Source organism: Pelobates fuscus, chromosome 12 (genome assembly GCF_036172605.1).
Source record: "Pelobates fuscus isolate aPelFus1 chromosome 12, aPelFus1.pri, whole genome shotgun sequence".
NCBI classification, from domain to species: domain Eukaryota; kingdom Metazoa; phylum Chordata; class Amphibia; order Anura; family Pelobatidae; genus Pelobates; species Pelobates fuscus.
Window position 1 is genome coordinate 132810501 of NC_086328.1, and position 22069 is coordinate 132832569.

General features: G+C 37.2%; 1 protein-coding gene across 5 annotated transcripts in view; it reads left to right on the forward strand.

Annotated features, from left to right (window-relative positions):
• BDNF (brain derived neurotrophic factor) overlaps positions 1-18925 on the forward strand; it is an 85343-nt gene extending 66418 nt beyond the window's left edge. For all 5 annotated transcript variants that reach the window (XM_063438845.1, XM_063438846.1, XM_063438847.1 and 2 more), the window contains exon 2: positions 17500-18925. In XM_063438845.1, the coding sequence (XP_063294915.1) occupies positions 17500-18267 (768 nt within the window). In that variant the 3' untranslated portion in view covers positions 18268-18925. The remainder of the gene's footprint in view (positions 1-17499) is intronic.
• The last annotated feature ends 3144 nt before the right edge of the window (positions 18926-22069 follow it).

The following is a 22069-nucleotide window of genomic DNA, read 5'->3' on the forward strand; positions in this document are numbered from 1 at the left end:
ATCAGACACTCTATCTGTATCTTTATTTATTTAGATTAGACTTGTTGAGATAACATCATTTTATGATTTTCTTTTTATTGATAGCCAGTAGTAACAGTCCATTCCACTTTAAATGGATCTCATTGTATATGATCAAATGCGACCCTGAAGGACACTTTGTTATAAGTGTCATTAACCACATCAGTATGAGTTCTAAAGCAACATGTATTTTTTTTTGTTTGTTTGTTTAGACTACTTGAAATCATTTTAATATCATTTAAAAGGGCAAGGCTCTGTACAACATCTAAAAATGGCAGCAGATTATGATGTATTGCAAAGCAGAATAAAAGTCATGTTGTTTCAAGACTGGGAAGGGAGGGTATATACCACATATAGTTCATGATAACATCATGGATTAGTTTCAAGAGGTTTGTTCATGCCCGTGAGGAGATTGGAATGATGTGATGTTACGTCACTGAATCTTTTCTTGGCTGAATCTTTTTCATGAGGAGGTTGTGGTTTTCAGAGTAAAAAGGGACACTCCAGGAACCCAGACCACTTCTGCCCATTGGAGTGGTCTGGGTGCCAACTCCCACTACCCTTGACCCTGCAAGTGTAATTATTGCAGTTTTCATAAACTGCAATAATTACCTTGCAGGGTTAAGTCCTCCTCTAGTGGCTGTCTACTAGACAGCCACCAGAGGGCACTTCCTGATTCATAGCACAGGTTTTCTGTGCTAGAGCATCGCTGGACGTCCTCACGCTGTGTGAGGACCTCCAGCGTAGCTTAATTCCCCATTTTCAATGCTTTCCTATGGAGAGCTCTAATGCACATGTGCGGCAATGCCGCGCATGCGCATTAGGTTTCCTCAGCCGGCGGGCGGGATCAGTCTCCCCCGCCGGCTGACATGAGGAAGGGGAGGAGCGGCGGCGACCCGAAACCACCGCCGAGGGACATCGGCGGGGGTCTCAGGTATGTCACTGAAGGGGTTTTTACCCCTTCAGCAACCGGGAATAGGTGGTGGGAGGGAGAGGTCACCTGCAGTGCCAGGAAAATGGATTGTTTTCCTGGCACTGGAGAGTCCCTTTAACCTATACATATCTGCTATATCTGTCTGTCTATCCGTCTGTCTGTTTATCCCATAACAAATGGCAGTTTGTTGTGCTGAATTAAAAAAATATTTTACTGTTTCCATTTCAGGGTAAACAAAAATAAATAAGGACTTACCAAACATATATTGTAACAAAGGTTGAACAAAAAAGTTAAATGAAAGTTTATTCAGAGTAAAAGTGAGTTGTGGGAGCATGTGAGACTCCATAACTCCTCTCCGGTGCTCCGGGAGTTAAATTTCTAATCAGGAACAGGGTTTTGCATAACTGTAAATCCCTGTCTCTGTTCTATGGCACGAGGAGTTCACGCACGGTTTTAATTTCTTTTTTTTTTTTTTTACGAAGTTATAAATATCCACAGCAGCAACTATACAGCTGTGAGTCAGTGATCGAGTCATTTTAAACAAGTACAAAGCCATACGTTTATAAAGAGAAAACATTATGTGATTCCATGGACTCACAAAACAAGCATTTGACCAGTAGCTCTTTCTTCTACTTTGTTTATGAGTAGTTTGTATAGTTCGGACCTCTGAATCACTGCCTAATCCCTGCTGCCAGTTTAGAAAGTGACATGGTGACGGGAGAATCACACAGCAGCTATACAAAGGGGTAATGGACACCATCTGATTGGAGCAAATTACCGTCTTCCTCTCAAAATGAAAGCATTGTTCTGATAGAGCGAGCACATGCTGTGAAGTCACTACACCCACTGCATGATCCTGCACTGGTCTTTAAGTCATATCCCAGTTTCCGCAGATAGTCACTAAGTCAGTGCCCAGAATAGTTGAAAAATGCCAACATCTAAAATAAATTAAATACGCTCACCTTAGATTGGCTCACTCCAAGGATGCAATATTATGGCTTCAGAGAAGTTCAGAAACAATGGGGGAGTTTATGAAAATGTTCTGCTCTAAAACGTGGTCTCACGTTACTGAAAGTAAGTCCATCACCATGGAAATCAGTAGAACCAATGGGAACATTGTATTTTATATTTTTGCACAACTTTTTATAACAAAAACAGTTTGATAGGTCTACCCTACCACTTTGAAAAGGATGTCACAGTAATGGAAAAAAAAGTTATCATATCTAGTCTTTCTGGTCCCAAATCTCCCTAAAAACACGCAGTAATGCTATAGTCTCATAGCCAAAAAAAGTTTAACATTTTTCAACTGGTTTGGTGCCGACACATGTGTTCCAGCTCTTCTCTTGTATCTGTCAGCCTTGTAATAAAACTGTGCTTTTACACATTAAGAGTCATTCCTCGTGGATTAACTTCAAACTTCTCATATTCTAGTGATTTGGTTTTTAACCCTTCTTTCTCAGGCAGCTTAGGTTCGACCTCAATGCATTGCTATTTACCCCAGGTGTTTTTTTGTGAATTATTTGAGTATTAAAGGATTGAGTGAGGGGGAATTATTTATAACCCTAATGTTAACGCTATGGAGTCTTTAACAGACCGTTTATAAAAAGGTGTTTTTCGTTGTGTGTGTGTAAACTCTAAGACCTGTGGATCTTACCACTTACCAGCCTGTCTGAAATAGTTATATATGATGTAAGCAGACAGCTGACATTTGTACATGAAGGATTTAAAATAATCCCATTTAAAAGTTGTCAATCATACAAATGGGATTTGAGTTGTAGATCGGAGTACTGTTATCAGTTATTACATGAGAAATGTAGCATCTCTCTCAAGACTCCCGTTCTCTCTCTTCCTCTCTGGTTTTATGATCTAGTAGAGGCATAGGCAACCTTCTGCACTCCAGATGTTTTGGACTACACCTCCCATGATGCTTTGTCAGCATTATGGGTGTAAGAGCATTATGGGGGATGTAGTCCACACTATCTGGAGTGCCAAAGGTTGCCTATCCCTGATCTAGTAAATATATGAAGCTTCTGAATTGTCTTCTTTTAACCCCTTAAGGACACATGACGTGTGTGACACGTCATGATTCCCTTTTATTCAAGAAGTTTGGTCCTTAAGGGGTTAAAGGACTACTCCACACACCTATAACACTTTATCTTGCCAAAATGTTTTGACTTGTGACAATTGTGTCCTCTATCTTTCATTTTTAAAAAAGTGCAGATTTCAGTTAAAAAAATTAAGCTTGTTACACCCATCCCTAGCTGTCAAACAGACAACCTGTCCTGTTATTTCCTGTTTTGTTTAGCTCAATGGAGCTAAATTCAAGAGGCAGCAATTGCCCAGAGCATCTGCCTTTCAAAGACTTCTCATTGAGCTGCATTGGGAAGTCTGTGATTGGACAGTCACAGAAAGTCAGGGCGGAGTTAGAAGAGGAGGGCTTGTAAAGGCTTCAGACAAGAGATTTTTTACAAGCTGTTTTTAGATATAACTCCAATAATAAAAATGCATAATTAAATTTGTGCATGTTTTCATTGGGACTTTATCTTCCAAACAGTGATTTCTATTTTTGGGCAGTGGAGTGGCACTTTAAACTACAGTAATATAACTTAAAATTATATAAATAAAAATATATTGAATGCTGCATTAGAGGTACAATACTTAAGTGCACTATTCTGCATTAGCCAATGTCAATGCCAAGAGTGGAGAATTATTTAATGGCACCATTGACATAGGGCACCTGTACAATTTGGCTTTCAGCATCCCTGAAATTCCCTTGCGCTAACTTTTGATTTTCCCCAAATGCAAGACTACTGCTATTGTTATTTCTCAATAAAGAAATTCAAAATGGAACGAGTGCTATGGATTCTTCACATTTCTCTAGTATGTTCGTAAAAGTAGATTTCTAAACTTGTTACTATTGCTTTGCTGCAGTTGCTTAGTAACATTTCCCATATTGCCCTTACAATGCTTTTGCAGAATAAAGGATAGCTCATTAAAAATTAAATCTCAATGCTGCTTTGACATGTAGCCTTTACTCCAGGGAGCCCCTGGGTTTACAAATCTTGGTTATAAATCCTGTGACAAATATTTGTGCATGATTCACTTTCCACAAGAAAAAAAAATAACAAAAAAATGAAGGTGTGTAACAATCTTGTAGTGTGTAATAATGATAAACCTCACGTAGTTATCTCAATGAAAACAATGTTTCATCTTGCAGAATTCCTTGCAGAGTCAACACAATAAAATAGATACAAGATGTGCCGAGAATAATTCAATATAAAATGTCTTTTGATTGGAGCATAGGCTACTTTTCAATTCACAGCGATCGAGCAGGACACTTTAATAGCTTTCATAAAAACAGATGTTGGATGCTTGTGTGTTTTCTTTTATTCAAATTACTGAAATAATACAAGGTACACCAGCTTTACCTAGAAATACAAAGATAACCTATCTGTCTAATGCCTATTTCTAATCTCCGTGAACAGATATAAGATAATCAGAAGGATTCAGGACCCCATGTCCCCCACCCACTTTCCCTAATCCAAAAGGAAACATCTAATATGAATCTGTCAGCATTAAAGGGACTCTATAGACGCCCAGCCCACTTTATGGCAATGATATGGTATGGGTGCCATGCCCCTGTCTTTATAATCCTGTAAGTGAAAAGATTGCTGTTTAGCAGGAACGCAATGTTTTCTTGCAGGGTTATCACAATTCTAGTGACTGTCAGGTAGACAGCCATTAGAGGTGCTTTCACGGCTGTACCCTATTTCAACGTAATTATAACTCCATAGAGTCTCCTAGAGAGCGTTTGATTGGCGCAGTGCAGCGTTTTGCCACTGCATTCACACTCGTCTCCCAATGCTTCCGTAAGGGAAGCATTTGGAGAGCATTGGATTGGCATTGCTGTGGCTGAGGTCATTAATCTTTTTTTTTTTTTTTTTTTTAATATAGTTTTTTATTAGAAAATTTTTTCCTTTACATATACAACAATATACTGGTCTCATATTTTGTTTAACAGACAAATACAGAATCACATAGCATTCTATTAAATCATATATCATCAAGATTTGTCTTGTATTCAATTATAGCACAGTATATATCACATACGGACATAGTCTACAATCACAAAAGAGAAACAAAAACACAGACAATAAAAGCCCCACACCAAATCTAGAGCAACATGATCGAGTTAGTTTCAATACTCGCTTATATGTATTTTATTATCACTTATCTATATTCCTCGCCTTCCATATATCAACTGCTAAATTTCGAATAATAGTATAATCAAGAAGGGCTATTGGAGGAGCAAAATAATATCTTATATTTATACAGCCAATCACCATACCATTGTTTTTTCTTCGAGTTATCATTGTTGATCATCTCGTGTTCCATAGATATTTGGAACAGGACCTGATCAATCAATAACCGTTTATTATACGGCTTAGATGATTTCCAATGTCTCGCTATGATAATTTTAACAGCAACTAAACAATGAATAGCAAAACAAATGTCTTTTTTTGCATCAAATGACAAGTTTAGATGTAAAAGAGCAGAAGCGGCATTCTCCGTAATTCTATTAGTAGTCACAGTTGTAAAAATATGAAAGGCCCAAGACCATAGATATTTGACAGCTGGACAGGCCCACCAAATATGTATGTAAGTACCTGGATGAGAACCACATCTCCAGCAAGTTGGATCAGAATTATGGAACATTCTCGCCAATCTTGCCGGAGTATAGTACCATCTGTAGAGGACTTTAAAGTGGCATTCAGACAGATTCAAACAGTGAATATATTTATTCACCAGGCTCAAAGAGACATTCCAATCATCCAGAGAAATTTGCAGTTCTAGTTCTTGTTCCCACGTCTTAATCAAGCTGTGGGGAGACTCCTTAAGAGCTTCCAACATTGATGCTGCAGCAGACATAATCTTATTAATAGATTGGGAATTAAATATGGCCTCTAACTTTTTAGCAAAAATGGAAGATGATTTAATCACGTTTTTGTGAATAAAGTTTTTTATGCGGAGATAAGTAAAAATTTCTCTGCGCGGAATATGCAGAGAATCAATAATATTCTGGAAGGGTAAGATATTGTCTCCCTGCATAATTTCTGCAATTCTTATTCTATCCGCGCAGACCCAATTCTTTAACGAAAAGTCTTGTATAAGTAGTTGGAATATATCCAAGGGACATGTCTTAGGTATCATATTTATTAGGCCTAATTTTTTTTTAATTAGTATCCACTCTTCTAATATTTGCGATAGTATCGTTGAGTTATTTATAGGCGAATTTACTAAGTTTTTACTTGTAGCTGTCCACATCAAATATTGTAATTTGTCTACATGGGCCACGTTCGCCTCCATAATATACCATGGTTCCAAGACCTGTTTAGGGTCCTGAAGGAGATATATATGCCTAATAATGTTAGCATGATAACTATAAAGAATACTAGGGAAGTGTAGGCCTCCATTTGTCAATTTTTTGGTTAAGATCTTTTGGGCAATTCTTGGTTTTTTGTTATTCCAGATAAAATTGTTGAAATATGTTTGGATCATCGCCAACCAAGGTCTGGAAACCCCAAGCGGAATCATGGAAAACAAATATAGCCATTTAGGCAAAATATATGAATTAATGATGTTTATTTTTCCTTGCCAGGAGTTTTCTAGATTTCTCCATTTTCTAAGTTTGAGGTTCATATTTCTCATAAGAAACGAGATATTCCGCTCCATTATTTCTGACACTTTAGACGTTATAACTAATCCCAGGTAGTTTATTTGTGAATCGGTCCATATAAATTTATAGCTTAAGACTAAACTATCTACTATCTCATTATTCAAGTTCATAAACATTGCCGTAGATTTATTTATATTTAGCTTGAAATTTGAGATAGCAGAGTATCTATCGATCTCAAACATTAAAAATTTTAAAGACGACTCAGGGGTAGTCAACGTAAGTAGCGCATCGTCCGCATAGAGAGATATTTTAGCATTCAACGAATTGGTTTGTACACCTTTTATTAATGCATTGTTCCTAATGTTAATAGCCAATGGCTCTATAGACAAAATATACAACAGAGGAGAAAGAGGGCATCCCTGTCGCGTACCGTTTTTGAGTGAAAACCACCCTGCTGTGATGTTCGGACCCACAGTTCTGGCGGAGGGAGAAGAATAGAGAGCCATGATGGCATTGTGTATCCAGCCCATGAGTCCAAAAGCCTTAAGGGCTTCACTGAGATAGCCCCACCCGACCCTGTCAAATGCTTTCTCAGCATCTAATGACAGGGTCAGGAGGGGAAGCTCATTTCTATTGGCCCAATCTATAATGTCGATTATTCTCCTGGTGTTGTTGGATGCTAACCTGCCTGGAACAAATCCAATTTGATCAGGGTGAATCAGTGACGAAATAATTTTCTTAATTCTATCGGCAATTATTGCCGCGTATAGCTTCATGTCTGTATTGATTAACGCTATGGGTCTATAATTACCGGGATCAGAGCTTAATTTATTTTGTTTCAGTATTGGAATAATATTCGCCTGCAACAATTCAGCTGGAAAAGATTTATTTAGGGCTATTTGATTAAACATTTCTGTTAAAGGATTACTTAATAGAGGCTGCATTTGTCTATAATACATATTCGTAAAGCCATCTGGTCCCGGAGTTTTGTTAATAGGAAGTCTATTTATTTGCAATTTGACTTCATCCTCCGAAATGGGCCTATTTAAAATTATTAGGTCTTGCGGTGTAACTTTAGGAATCTGGGTACAGGCTAGATAATTTTGAATATCGTTTAAATTAGGAGACAGTTTGAGATTGTACAGGTCCTCATAAAATTGATTAAATCTCTCCCCAATTGCAGAAGGTGTCGAATAGATCCTTTGTCCATCTGTCAATTTTTCGACTCTATTTTTGGCGTAGTGATTTTGCAGTCTTTTTGTCAAATTTTTATTTGCCCTGTTTCCCGTATAATAATTGTTTAATTTTAGTTTGTGAATATTTAATTTAATTTTTTGCTCAACCTTCAAATTAATCTGTTTTTTTAAAGTATTTAGCTTAATTTTTAATTCTATAGATGGCTTCTGTTTGTTAAGTTTCGATATATTATAAAACTCAATGTATAAATCGGTCAGGGTCTTGCCATTAAGAACCCTCATTTTATGGGCTAATTTGATTAAGTAACCACGCATAACGGCTTTGTGTGTACACCAATTATTTGCCGGTGTTGTATCAGAGGAACTATTTTCTAGCCAAAAATTATTTAATAATTGAGTTAATTCCTTTTTATTGTCTGAATCATTAAGAAGAGCATCGTCTAATCTCCATGTAGTACGGGCCATAGGGGATTTATTTCCAAGATCCATTATTATGAGGCTATGGTCTGACCATAGACTCTCTCTGATTTCAATTGAATTGCACAAAGATATCGAATTTGCGTCAAGGAGACAGAAATCAATGCGAGCATACGTACCGTGCACACATGATTGATGAGAGTAGTCTTTATCAGTGGGATGTAATAGTCTCCATATATCATGGATATTATATTGTTTAGAAATATTGTAAAGTCTTTTAGCCTGCTTAATAGTTCTTTTATCACAAATTTTTTTTGAAATATGCGTCTTGTCCATTTTTGGATCCCATACGCAATTAAAATCCCCCGCTATGATTAAATGTCCCTTTGATACTTTATCGACTCGGTCCATTATGGTAGCAAATTTAGTCATAGGATCAACATTCGGAAGATAGACATTAACAAGAGTGTAGGTCACTTTATCAATAATGCAAACAATAATTATGGATCTCGCTTCTTGATCCAATTCAATATATTTAATTTCCAACTCTATATTACAATTAAACACAACTGCAACTCCTCTTTTTTTGTTCTCTGTTAGTGAGGCGTGGACAATATTAGAGTATTTATGCCCTCCCCATCTTTGTTTGATGTCCTTGAGCCAATGAGTTTCTTGTAAGAATGCCACCTGTACATTGTGCTCATTAAGAGTATTAAATAGTCTTCTCCTTTTTTTATTAGTATTCATGCCCTGAACATTCAGTGATAAAAACCTAAGCATCTGGAGTTATTGAAAATTGCACATCTATTAAACTAATCGACGTCCCGATGTCTGGGGGCAGGAAAGCTTTAGTATCATTAGATAAGATATCTTTATCAAGGGTATCATTTGCTCTAAAGAAAAAGGACAGAAAAAAAACACCCAAAGAAAAACACAACAACAAACATATTGCGCCTAATCTCGCCGAATAAATTCGTAGTAGATTCAGCGTCAATGCACAACATAAAACAAACTTAAAAAGAACATAGTTCTTTTTTCTCTTTTTTAACCCGTAGATTTCTGATTGCAATAGAAATCAACGGAAACAGTGTAGTAGTACTACACCAAGAGGGGCAACCCATCGAGAGGCAAGGGGAAGGAAAAAAGGAAATAGGCAGCCTCGTAGGATCATGCTATTTCTAATAGATAGAGAATAAAACAGTGACCTCTTCTAGTAACGAATAGACAAGATTCCAATTATTTCAATTAATTTCAAACGTAATAAACGCAATACGTATCAGCCTTTATTGTATACCGCTATACATCCGAGTGGCATAGCATACGGACTCCTGATACAGGATTGTCCGTCTGCCCCTGCCACTCGGTAGTGGTTAGGCCAAGCCTTACACTACTTAAGCAAAGTGATTAGTGATAGAAAATTTAATTTATATCAAAACCCTATGTCCTTATATTGCATGGTGTTATCTTTGGATAGGCCAGATATCCTTAAATGGTTTATTCCCAACTTTAGGCCGTAACCATAGATCTGATTATTCTATAAAAGTGCTGTTAGATACACTATGTTGTGATCATCACCACGGAACAGTATCCATTATTATAGATCTATAGGATCATAGCATCTCATTGTATAGTTATGTTCGATTATATCAAAATATTTTATGGGAAGCCACTTATCCTCGTCGAAAGCACAATCTATACATTGTGCGCCACCGTCAATAGGTCGACCATAATAATTAAATTGTTCTATGGTGACACCATTACACACCTTGTATAATATTTAGCATCTTACAGAAATGTAGACAATGTAGACAATATACAATGTAGACAATATAAAAAAAAAAAAAAAAAAAAAAAAGTGTCATTTGTGTTACTTCGTGACCGGATATCTACACACAAACCAGACCCAAATTCTTTATAATAGTGTTAAATTGACGTTATAGTCATTATATAGTGTCTCTCAATTAGCATCTATCTAGCCTGCATCAAACCTATTACATACATTATTTATCACCTCATTCGGGTCGTCCAAATTAGCTAAATTGTTCTGTATAAGTGCTATTACATATATTATCCCATACTCAACCCCATAGAGAAATATTAATTACAATACCTGTATTAATACATCGTGCTATTATATTATTTCGACCTATCTGTGCATAGGCCTCCAAAAAAAAAAAAAAAAAAAATAGTGTTATAGTAGTACAATTAGGCTAGTAGACATTATACAGTGTGTAGCAATTAGTGTCCAAAATTCCCAAAATGTTGCAGCAAACAACCAATTTACTTTATATCTATTATTTACACCCTTGCGATGACCGCAATAATTGGTTAAATTATTCTGTAGTAGTGCTATTACTTTTTACGCTTTTTGTACTTATTATACGATTATTATACCCTTATCATCTCTACATATCAGGAGACTAAGCAACCACCACTCCAAAAATCCTGTTGTCTAATCATATTAATAACCTAACACACCTAAACCCTGAAAAAAAAAAAAAAAAAAAAAAAAAAAAAAAAAAAAAAAAAAAAAAAAAAAACACAGCTAAGTCAGATGGTTAAACAACTGCCCTATCTATTAATCATCCTGATTCACCCTCCCCCCCTCCCCCTAGCCCCAGAAGCACTCTGGATCTGCTATAGTAATTTCTTGCCCCTCAACCATTCAAGTAAATCAGAATTTGAATCAAAAGTCTCTCTTTTTCCTTCATGTGTCAGAGACAGCTTTAGGGGATATAACCACCTATATCTTATGTTATGAGCTCTGAGAATTTGGGTTGCTGAGCTGAATAATTTCCTGTTTTGACGAGTTTCATACGATAGATCCCGAAAGACCTGAATGTTTTGGAAACGTCCAGAATTACTTTGCCCAGTTCTGACAGAGTTTAGAATTGATTCTTTGAATTCATAAGAAAAAAAACACGCAATAATGTCCCTTGGTAGATCTTTCTGCATAGATTGGGGTTTGAATATCCTGTGGCACCTTTCTATTATTTGATCATGTGGGTCAAACTGAATTCCCAATGTTGCAACAAAGTCCAGCAGAATTTGTTTGGTGTCTTCTTGTCTATCTTTCTCCGGGATATTCCTAAAACGTAAATTCTTACGACGACTGCGATCTTCCAAATCAATTAATTTATTTTCAAGGGCCAAGATCTTGCTTTGGGCCTTCTTATTCTCATCTGTAAGAGATTTAACTTGGAAGTCAATTGCTTTAAATTGGTCCTCCATCCTTTGGATATTGACCGCAAGGAGATTTATCTCTTGTTTAAATTCTATTTTTATTTCTGCCGCGGTCGCCGCCAATTCATTCTTTATTTCTTCCAGATGCGATCTTAAAGTAGTGCGTAATAAAGTAGGGGTAATTAGATCTTTTTCCATAGTAGTTAACCCCTCGGGTTCACATGCATCAAGAGTAGAGTCATTAGCATTATCTTTCAACTTCGGGTTTTTGTGATGTTGAGGGGAGAAATAGGCATTTAATGACTTGTCCTGTGAGACCTCTCTCTTATCCTTTCTTAATGAGGATTTATTCTCAGTGGATTTCTTTGAAGCCATATTCAGTTGTATTGTATTGCCTCTTATATTATGTGATATACAGGCAGAGGATATATACAATTGCAAAGTATAAAATTATAATGTGCGCATCAAGGCTTTAGCAGGGTCGAGAGCCCCATCTGCGTTATTCAGGAAAGAAACATAAGTTCTCCCACATGGTTGTTTTGAATACTTGCAGCCTTAAACATCAATGATAGGCTGGAAACGTTTAGGAGCGCTCTCAACTTCTCGTTTGGACAGATTCTTAAGGTTAAGAAACCACAACCCCTGTCACTCTAAGAAGTAAACCCGGTTCTTGACAGAAAAAAAAAAAAAAAACCTCATAGACCACAGGTGAGGAAAGTTAGATTGGTTGAAACTAATTCTGCCAAATGCTCCAAACATCCAACACTCCAAAAAAGGAAAAAACTGAAATAAAAAATCACAGTTAAGAATAATATATCCAAATTTCTGTCTCAGGAAATGAGCGGGGTAATACCCATGTTGGTCCTTGGGGGCTAAACAACCCAGTTCCTTCCAATAGTCTTTTTGTTATATCAGATTTGTGGCAGTTTTTATGGCAAAAAAAAAAAAAAAGAAAGCAACCACGTAGAAAATGAAAAGTACCTTCACTTGAGAGGAGAGAAGTCTCACCCGAGGCAGAGCCACAGCAAAAGCAAACTGCCGTTATTGTATGCTGAGTTCAGGGCTATGTGAGGGGGGGGGGGAGCGGTGTGTATGCCTCCTAGGACGAACCATCGAAGCTGACGCGAGGATGCCGGCAGGAGTGCAGATGCCTCATCTGAGAGCGGCCGCTTCCAAGCCCGCCATCACCCGCCATCCCCCTCGCCGGCGGTTGCCCCTCCTCCTCCGTCACGACGATACCGCACGTCCGCACGTCAGCACGTCATAACGTCACGCTCCCGGCAAAAAAAAAAAAAAAAAAAAAAAAAAAAAAAAAAAAAAAAAGCTGAGGTCATTAATCTTATTGTCTCGGGAGCCAGGGAGGCGGGGCAGCTGCGGTGAGACCAGTGCGCCACTGTTATTAAAGTAACTAATTCTTATCTTTTTTTTTTTTAATTCTTTATTTTTATTGTGCAGGTGGTTACAGGTTACAGGTTATCACATTACAGGTTATCACAACAGCGTGTTTCAAAGGTTCACAAGAGTTAGGTAGTGGCATGAGCGTTTGCACATTTTTATATTTATAACAAGTTTAGTAAACATTGGTGATTAATAGTTAAGCATGCTAGGTTGAACGTGTAAATAACAAAACTAGTTGTGCTGGAGCTTAGACATATATTGCGTTACATTAATTGGTAAGACAACTTTTACGTTCAAGTGCTGGTTACACGTTGTTAACTGCAGGAATAGGTTAGCAGACCCACCGCTGATTTTTACAAGTTTAAGTTTAAATTCGAGGTGTCCCTCTGTCTATGACTGACTGATTAGAAAATGCATGGGTGGTTACATAGGTTGTCAGTGAGGATCTATGACAGAAAACTCAGCAAGAGCAGAGGTACCAACAGATTAAAAGCGACTATTGCTGTTTAAATAATGAATATTCAATGAGCAGTACTTATGGTATAAGGCATGATGTGAGGTGAAAGTCCGGCAAGAATGGGGACATGCCTGCTAGTCCTAGATCTCCAGCCTATTCATCCGATCCCTTTTGGTTGCAAGATGCAGTCCCCGAGAGCCCCTGCCTCCTGAGACTTCAGGGGCATAGCCGCGGTTAAGTACCCGTTGTCCGAGTTGTGATGGTGAAACTGTATTTTGCCAGTCAGTCAGCGCTGACCTGCTGGGTAGGGTGCCTCTGGTCTGCTACGGGGTTGTTGCGGCTTAACTTGGGAACGGGTGCTTGTCGTGGGGCAGGCTCTGCGTCATTGCTTGAGCCGCCGGTTCCTATGTTGGTTCCGCTTTGGGGAGCCTCTGGCGGCGTTTATTCTGTGCCCGCCCTTGGGATCCAAGGGTGCCAAGTGTGTAAGTGCTGGGATAGTCCATTTGGCTGTAGCTTTGGTCAGCGCTCTTTCTGAAATCCTGGCCCAAAAGGCATTAAGGATCTCGTCCAGCTTGGCCATGGTGTCCATTATCAACTCTCCTCCTATGCCCATGCTTGCTGGCTGGTTTGTGGCAGCCGTCATTTTAGAGTTGGTGACCCCTGATGCATGCGGTCCCTGGGACATGAATGTCAGCGGTGGACCTGCTGCTGGTGCCGGGATGACCCGGGGGGGTGGGGAGGGGAGGAAGGCTCGTGGGTGGACCTCCACGGGTTGGAAGTCCGCTTTTAGGGAGCTCCGTGGTGGGTGATCGCCCGCCTCACCCGCGCCCTTACTCCTGATCAGGATTGTGGTCGTTGCGGTAGGCCCCATCCATGCCGCCCGAGTTCCCAGCAGTGTAGCGTTTCAAGAGTGTCTTGTTTTGTTCTCCCCTGCAGCCCCTGCTTGGGTGATGTGTTTTTAGTCAGTTTTGTAGCCCGGGAGCCAGGGTTTTTCAGGCAAAACAGGATTATAGACGGGAGCTTGTGCTGTGCACGTCTGTTCAGCTCCACAGCCAGGCTCCGCCCCCAATTCTTATCTTTTAAACCCATGCAAGAAAGGGCAGACACCTACATGGGGAACACTAAAGCATTAGTGATACATGTTGTATTCCTATCTCTATTGTGTTCCCTTTAAGATTGTGTATATGATACTGCTTTGAATCACTAATATAATTATTTGATTTAAATTCTGCTCATCAGTAGCTTAGACATTTTGTCTTTTACGCTGTAAAATATACACGAACCCCTACACATTTTGGGAATTTCACAATAATTAGGAATGTACGACCATGGCCTTAAGAGGTTAATACACATTTTCCAAACTGTATAAATTGCAACACATGGGTCATGTGAAAATTGTCATTAATTCAAAGTGAAATCTTTGTGAATTTAAAATTAGCTGAATCTGAAAAATTAATAAAATAAAAATGTAATAATTACACTTGCCACCGTGTAGTCTTGGAGATAGTCTTTAACCCCTTAAGGACCAAACTTCTGGAATAAAAGGGAATCATGACATGTCACACATGTCATGTGTCCTTAAGGGGTTAAAGCAGAGTTGTCATTTTTTTAGTATTTAATAAAGATATAATCTTCATGAAGTACTGATTAAGACTGTAGGAATTTCACAGAAATTCTCATACAATCCAGAGATACCATAACAAAAAATATGGACTACTTTGTCTTATAAACAAGCCTGAGCTTGACAGACATTTACAAAAGGTGAAGCTCTTCTGTCAAATTATGGCCAATCCCAGCAGCAGTCACAAATGATGGCTGTGGGATTTAGGCTTTTCTATGAAGGAGCCATGCACGAGAGTACAGCACTGATGTGGCTCCTGGAAGCTGAAGTGCATGGAGTCAAAGAGGACCTCTATCGTGAACATGACAGTGGTTCTGAGGGACAGCCAGAGCTAAGTAAAACTCACCTCCCCTGCACTGCACGGCCACCGGACCCTGACCAGATGTGTCCAATTCAGGGGTCTTTGAAACATATGCAAAGACCATAAAATTGACAGATCTGCTTTAAAATGACCATTCATTAAGCATTGAGCTTTCTCTGAACGATTAGCAGAAAGTAGCAATGCTTGTGGCTTCTCAAAGATGGAAAAGGGAGTAATGAGGTTTTAATTGAAATAACAAAATAATGCCTGTGGTTTTTCCGTAGATCATATTTCTTCGTTCCGTATCATATATGTAGCACAAATGCTGCTATAAACACTTGTCCCCCTTACAGCTTTATTAGTTTACATGGAGAGTCAGGAAACCATTCACACAAACATCCATTCCCAGTGCATTCGCCACAATGGCCACGTTGACCGAACCAACAAGGTACATTATACTTAGTATCTTGCTGGAAATATGAAAATAAACATTTATAACAAACACACTCAGACTATCATCTGATTATGTTCAAGGGGGAGTAGGAGGTTGTTATATTAGCTGTATATATCAAATGTTCTTAGAGGGAATCCTACAGGCCAGCTTTATGTAGGACTGTAAAACGGACTTGGGGGCCAAGCTGATGAACAGGGATGATGCTAAGACTAATAACGCATGTATCTGTGAAATGTTATAGGGGACTTGAAATTGGTGACAAATCAGTTACATGTTAGTAAAATATAAACTTCTTAAAGAATTAGATTGAATCTGTTTAAACATACTATACCATTCTATTCCCATGATGCTCCGGGCTCAGAACGCATGTTAAACCTTCATGGACCTGGTGAATATTCACAGTCTAGTAGATGTTAATTATACAGATCTGTGTTTTCCACTATCCTTGGTCTATGCAAATACACAGAGTGGGAGGAATCTCTGAAAATATGTTTTATTCTTTAGCCATAGCAACTGGTAACCAGGCACCCTTGGCAGTAAATACCTCGACTGATTGGAACACAGGCTGCTGGTTCCGTTACTTAATGACTGTATAAATGTTATATTTAGAGTAGGGTATTCACAAATTCTGCCTGGTTTTGGTCTTTGTCTTCATTTAACTGCATTTAAAACTATTACTTAAAATTAAAAGGCACATTTTATATCAAAGCTCATATTTGGAAATATTTAGGTTTTTGTAGAGCATAATATATTCATTTTTTAAAATAAAAAATAAAAAATATTATATTGATAGGGTTCCAATTGCTACGGTGAAATACAGTAAAATGTTCTGAAATAGTGAATATAGGTTGTTGTTTTTTTAAATACCAGAAATGCACATTACTACAGAAGAAAAAAACATTTTGTGACATGTTCAAAAAAGCTACCAGTTTAGATCATTGAATCCAACAGAGTGAAACTAAACCCTTACCAATTATATTTTATAACCGTCTCCATTTCCTTCTGTTTACCCCTACTCCCCTCGCGTTTTATATATTTTGTCACAAATTTTGTCACAAAGTATTTTATAAATAAGTATTTAAATTTTTTATTTACATTCTGTATTCGTATTATTTGATATTTTTATGGTGTGTCTGTAGCATTTGTACCAACGGGCACGGGTTATAAATTCATATGCTACATCAACCTTTAAAAATAACATTGTATTAAAAACACAATAGGTTGACATATGAAGATCAAGGGCACGGCATGGGTGGTTGATGGCAAGGAATACAAAGGACTAAGGATTAGTCAGTGTAACTTACAGTCTATGACTGATGGTGGCCTTGGTGAGTTCCTTTTTCACAGAACATCTCCAAAAGGTCCCAAGTAGAACCCATCTTTAAGTAGCCATGACATTCCCTTTTTGATGACTGTCCCCATTCACTTCAAAGGAAACCAGTTCAGAAATGTATCTCAGGGAAAGAATGTCAGATGCAAGTTGTTAGTAGGTTTTCTTTGAGTTGAGCCATTTGCAGAAGGTGATAATGCTTTAAGCATTTAAGTCGTCTCAGAGAGACACCATGATGCCTCCACCTACCCAATTCATCTTTAGGATGAAAATATTATTTTTTGGGTATCTCTCGCACTCATTTAGCCTCTAATGAATAATTACCTAATTTTGTTTTTTTTTGTCTCTCTGGTTGCACAAAAGGTCTTGTATTTCCTCCTTGGTAGTTATGAATTTGGGGTTATCAAATAATATATTGTCATGTTGGTCCTTTTTTCACTTGTCTTATCATTCAATATATTACAGTTTTTAATAATTTTGATATCTCTTTCTATTTTCTCTGTTTTTACACAGTTCCATCAGGTGAGAAGAGTGATGACCATCCTTTTCCTTACTATGGTTATTTCATACTTCAGTTGCATGAAAGCTGCCCCTATGAAAGAAGCCAGTGTCAGAGGACAAAGTGGCTTGGCCTACCCGGGTCTTCGGACCCATGGTACTCTGGAAAGCATAGGTGGGTCAATGAGCGGTTCAAGAGGAGGAGGACTTCCATCGTTGACAGATACCTTTGAACAAGTCATAGAGGAACTCCTGGAAGAAGAAGAAAATATAAGGCAGAGCGAGGAAAAAAAGGACTCGGACATGTATACATCTCGAGTTATGCTGAGCAGTCAAGTGCCTTTGGAGCCACCACTGCTTTTCTTACTTGAGGAATACAAAAACTACCTGGATGCTGCAAATATGTCCATGAGGGTCCGGCGCCACTCAGAGCCTTCCCGACGTGGGGAACTGAGCGTGTGTGACAGTATTAGTGAGTGGGTGACTGCAGCAGACAAGAAAACTGCAGTGGACATGTCAGGGCAAACAGTTACAGTTCTTGAAAAAGTCCCAGTACCTAAAGGTCAGCTGAAGCAATATTTCTATGAGACTAAGTGTAACCCTATGGGTTACATGAAAGAAGGATGCAGGGGCATAGACAAAAGGTACTGGAACTCACAGTGCCGAACAACCCAGTCTTATGTGCGAGCTCTCACGATGGATAGCAAAAAAAAAGTTGGCTGGCGGTTTATCAGAATAGACACTTCCTGTGTATGTACACTGACCATTAAAAGAGGAAGATAGTAAATTTATCTTGTATAGATTATATTGAGAAGAGAATATCTATTTGTATATATACATAACAGGGTAAATTATTCAGTAAGAAAAAAATTATTTTATGGACTGCATGTATAAATGAAGTTTATACAGTACGGTGGTTCTTCAATCTATTTATTGAACATATCCATAAGCTCCGAAGGAAACGGAGTCCTCTGTGCACAATGCAGCCTGTTTACTGCTGGAGGGGCCCCAAGGGACCCATTGCTGTGCAATGTTTCTCTGGCCCCTCCAGCAGAATATGGGATAAGTCTGCATTATGTTCCTCAATAACATTGTGGTTTGTTGCTGTTGCCAAGAATTGAAAAACGTAAAGAGTTAAAAGCGAGAGTTGCATGCTGCTTCAGTTGTGAATTGATAACACTCTGTCCTCTTTCAGATGAAATTCAAACCAAAACATACCGTTTACATTTTAGACAGTATCCTCATTCCTATTGGTATTATATCTGTTTACTGCTTTTAACTTCTGATAGCGTTGGAATTAAACAATGTCACGGTGCTGTTGTCATAGCTCTACTGTTTAATTAATTTTTGTTCTGTTCTTTTTTTTTTTATGTTTTTTTTTATTTATTTATTTTATGTTTTTTGTTTTTTTTGTTTTTATTTCTGGAAAAAAGTTGCAAAGAGCTTGTCATGGATACGTGTTCTAGCAAAAAAAAGAAAAAAAAAAGAAAAAAAAAATCATTTTGTATGTTGTGAAGGTGTTTGCAAACTCGAATCAGACTACTGATAAAAAAAATTACAAAAAAAAAACAAATAAAAAAAATGTAAGGCAATTGAAAACCAATGCTCATGTTAACATTTTCAACCTACCTTGCAGATCGAGTTATATTTTTCTGAATTTAAAAAGGGTTACGATGCTTTACAGATCTGCTCTTTTTATCAGGCTTTTTGTGTGCTTCTTTAATGTATATGATAATCTCGGAGAAATTGAGGTATAGCCTAGTCTCATTCTAACGCAGAATGGATACATTCTGCAAGACAAAAAAGTCTGACAGCTCAGAGGAACGGAAGTTGCAGATCGTAGTAATTTCTTTTCGGAAACTCTATCTAAAATTACAAGAATGCCACTGGTTTGTGTTGATATTTCCAATGCAAATGCTGCCTGAATATTGTTTACCTATGTCCTGTTGGCTCTCTAATACTGTCATCTGCATGCTAATGGCATACAAATTATATCTCAACTCATCACAATGTTTCCAAAGAAAGTGGTGATGAATGTGTGTGCCCTGGGTGTGTGCACAGGCCACCGTAGAAGGGAAAACAAGGAAAGGCTAAATATGCGAACATTATTCTCATTTGGACGTTTTTTATAAATAGTAATAAACATTATAATAAAACATATACATCCAACTCTCTTGTGAAATAAATAATGAATATTATGTTAAAATCTTCAGCTTCCCCTAAAGAACAGAGCTTTGTATTCAAATTATAAATGACCTAAAGGGTAAATTATATAAAGTACAATAACATTTGAAAACTTAAATGAATAATAGTGTAGATTGATCCCCATTATATGAGATTTCGCATCCCAGAAGAACCGTATAAAAAAATCAATTACTTATAAAATAATAGTATGCCTGATTAAGAAAAACATAGTTAAAATACCACTTTATTGGGTCTATGTTTTAAATTTTATGTGCTGCTCCCGACATTCCCCACCATGTTAGGGGATTAAATGCTCTGTTGCATTTTCTAAACAGGAAGTTGATGTCTACAACAGGAAGTTGAGAATGCAAAGAAACTATGCCTTTTCCAAACTGTAGTACAGGATTTTCGTTTAATCTACATTGGTCAAGATATAGATATTTTATTTTAATATTTAAAAAAAAAAACAAGTTTTCTTTAAAGAGCAAAATATTTTGCAGGTTTCGCGAAGATGATTTATGTATGATGTTGTACATTTGACTTTTACTATTCAAATTGAAAAATGAATGAGCAGTACGTGATGACACAGGGTAGAATGATTGTCATTCAGACTGCCAGCCTTTCAGTACAAATCAGCACTGTAATGCCAGTAGATTGAAAGTGATGACTTATTTTGCAGTACAATGATGTATTGTTTTCAAATACCAAAGCCCAGCTAACCCTTTTATTTACAAACCATTCATAATTTTTAGATACCCCTTAAAATTATTAAACTAGAAACTCGCCAATGTTAAATGCTTAGTAATAATAAAAAAAGTCTGCTTCATAGGTTTAATGAAGTTTCAAATAATATGAAAAAATGTTTTCACCAAAGTCAATATTGGACAGAAATCGGAATTTGGAAAAAAAAAAAATCTAATTTATTTATAGGGACATAGGAATGACAAACATATCGTCATCTCTATTTTTTTTAATAATTATTTATGATTTTTGTTTTTTCTACATTGTACACAGAACACATGACAATAATCTAATCGTGCTACAAGTAAAAAACAAGAGTTTATAATGATGTTAGATTATAAATTGACATGATTAAGTAGCAGTTAACATCTCTGAGACACTTTGATGACTTTCAAATGAATATTTATATTTAGAAACTATTGAAACTTACAATTGGCGATTAATATCATTACAATCATATAACAAGCATGTGAAGATATATCTTATTTTAAAGAAAATATATATTTTTTAAATCAATCAACCTGATGAAGAAACAGGTAAATATCCGTAATTATGATCACACATTGATATTGGAATAATTTTTTAGAATTTTAAATTATTGCAGAAAGAACTGATATCGAATAGCAGCCAGATTTGTCCCTGATTTCTAGTTAAAGATTCTTGATTGCCCGTTGTCAGAGGTATTTCTTTACCTATTATGCAGTTATGCCCAGTTCATACATAGCGTCATTCCAATAATCCTATAGTGGGTTGGTATTACTTACTTTCTGGTCCATATTACCCATCTGTGGACTAAATGTATCTTTAGTAAGACATCTACTGGTCTCTCATTTAGTAATTTTACTTATTTAACTATTCTTGTATCGTGAGGATATTCAAGGATATTTATGTAAAGTCAAACTTATTAATAGTGTGAATTATAGACAAAGGGAAAACTAATTAAATGTAAAATATATACTGGTTCACAAAGTAGACAGAACGAATGACATCAAAATGTATCTCTCCGAAAGTATTACATCATTACCTTCGGCTAATTTCCAGAATAAGGCTAAACAGAGTTATTGCTTGTTGATAACCCGGACAGAACCTGAAATAGTCACAGGGAACCACCACCAATAGATGGAGAGAAGATTGAACTACACCGAGTGGATAATCATACAATCCATGACATTTTGCTATAAATATTTTACCTAAGAATATTATTACCCTTCTATTAGATCACAATGGGAATCAACGTTTCATTACAATCTGCAGCTCATACTACTTCTTCTCTTAACTACTTTATGGCATGATAGAAGCCATCATAGTACAATAGATAATAATAATTTCTTAACCTTGTTGTGAAGTGGTTACGTCTGCTTTGATTCAGACAAAATCTTCATTAAAAACCAAGCAGAAGTTATTCAGTAAACTTTGAATGACCAGATTTAACGGGCCGTTCGGTTGATTAGAGATTAGGAAGTTTGTTGGAAACCATTAATAAACAAAACAAACAAACAAGAAAATGAGTTTCTCACTGTTAACCAGTGAAGTACTTCTAGAGCCTGGGACATTTTAAAGGAATAGTAATCATGATATCTAGACGTGTCTCATATTAAAGGCAGCTTTAAATAAAGCAAGTTAAGTGTCCTATCAAAGGGATAGTTATGAAGACAAAATG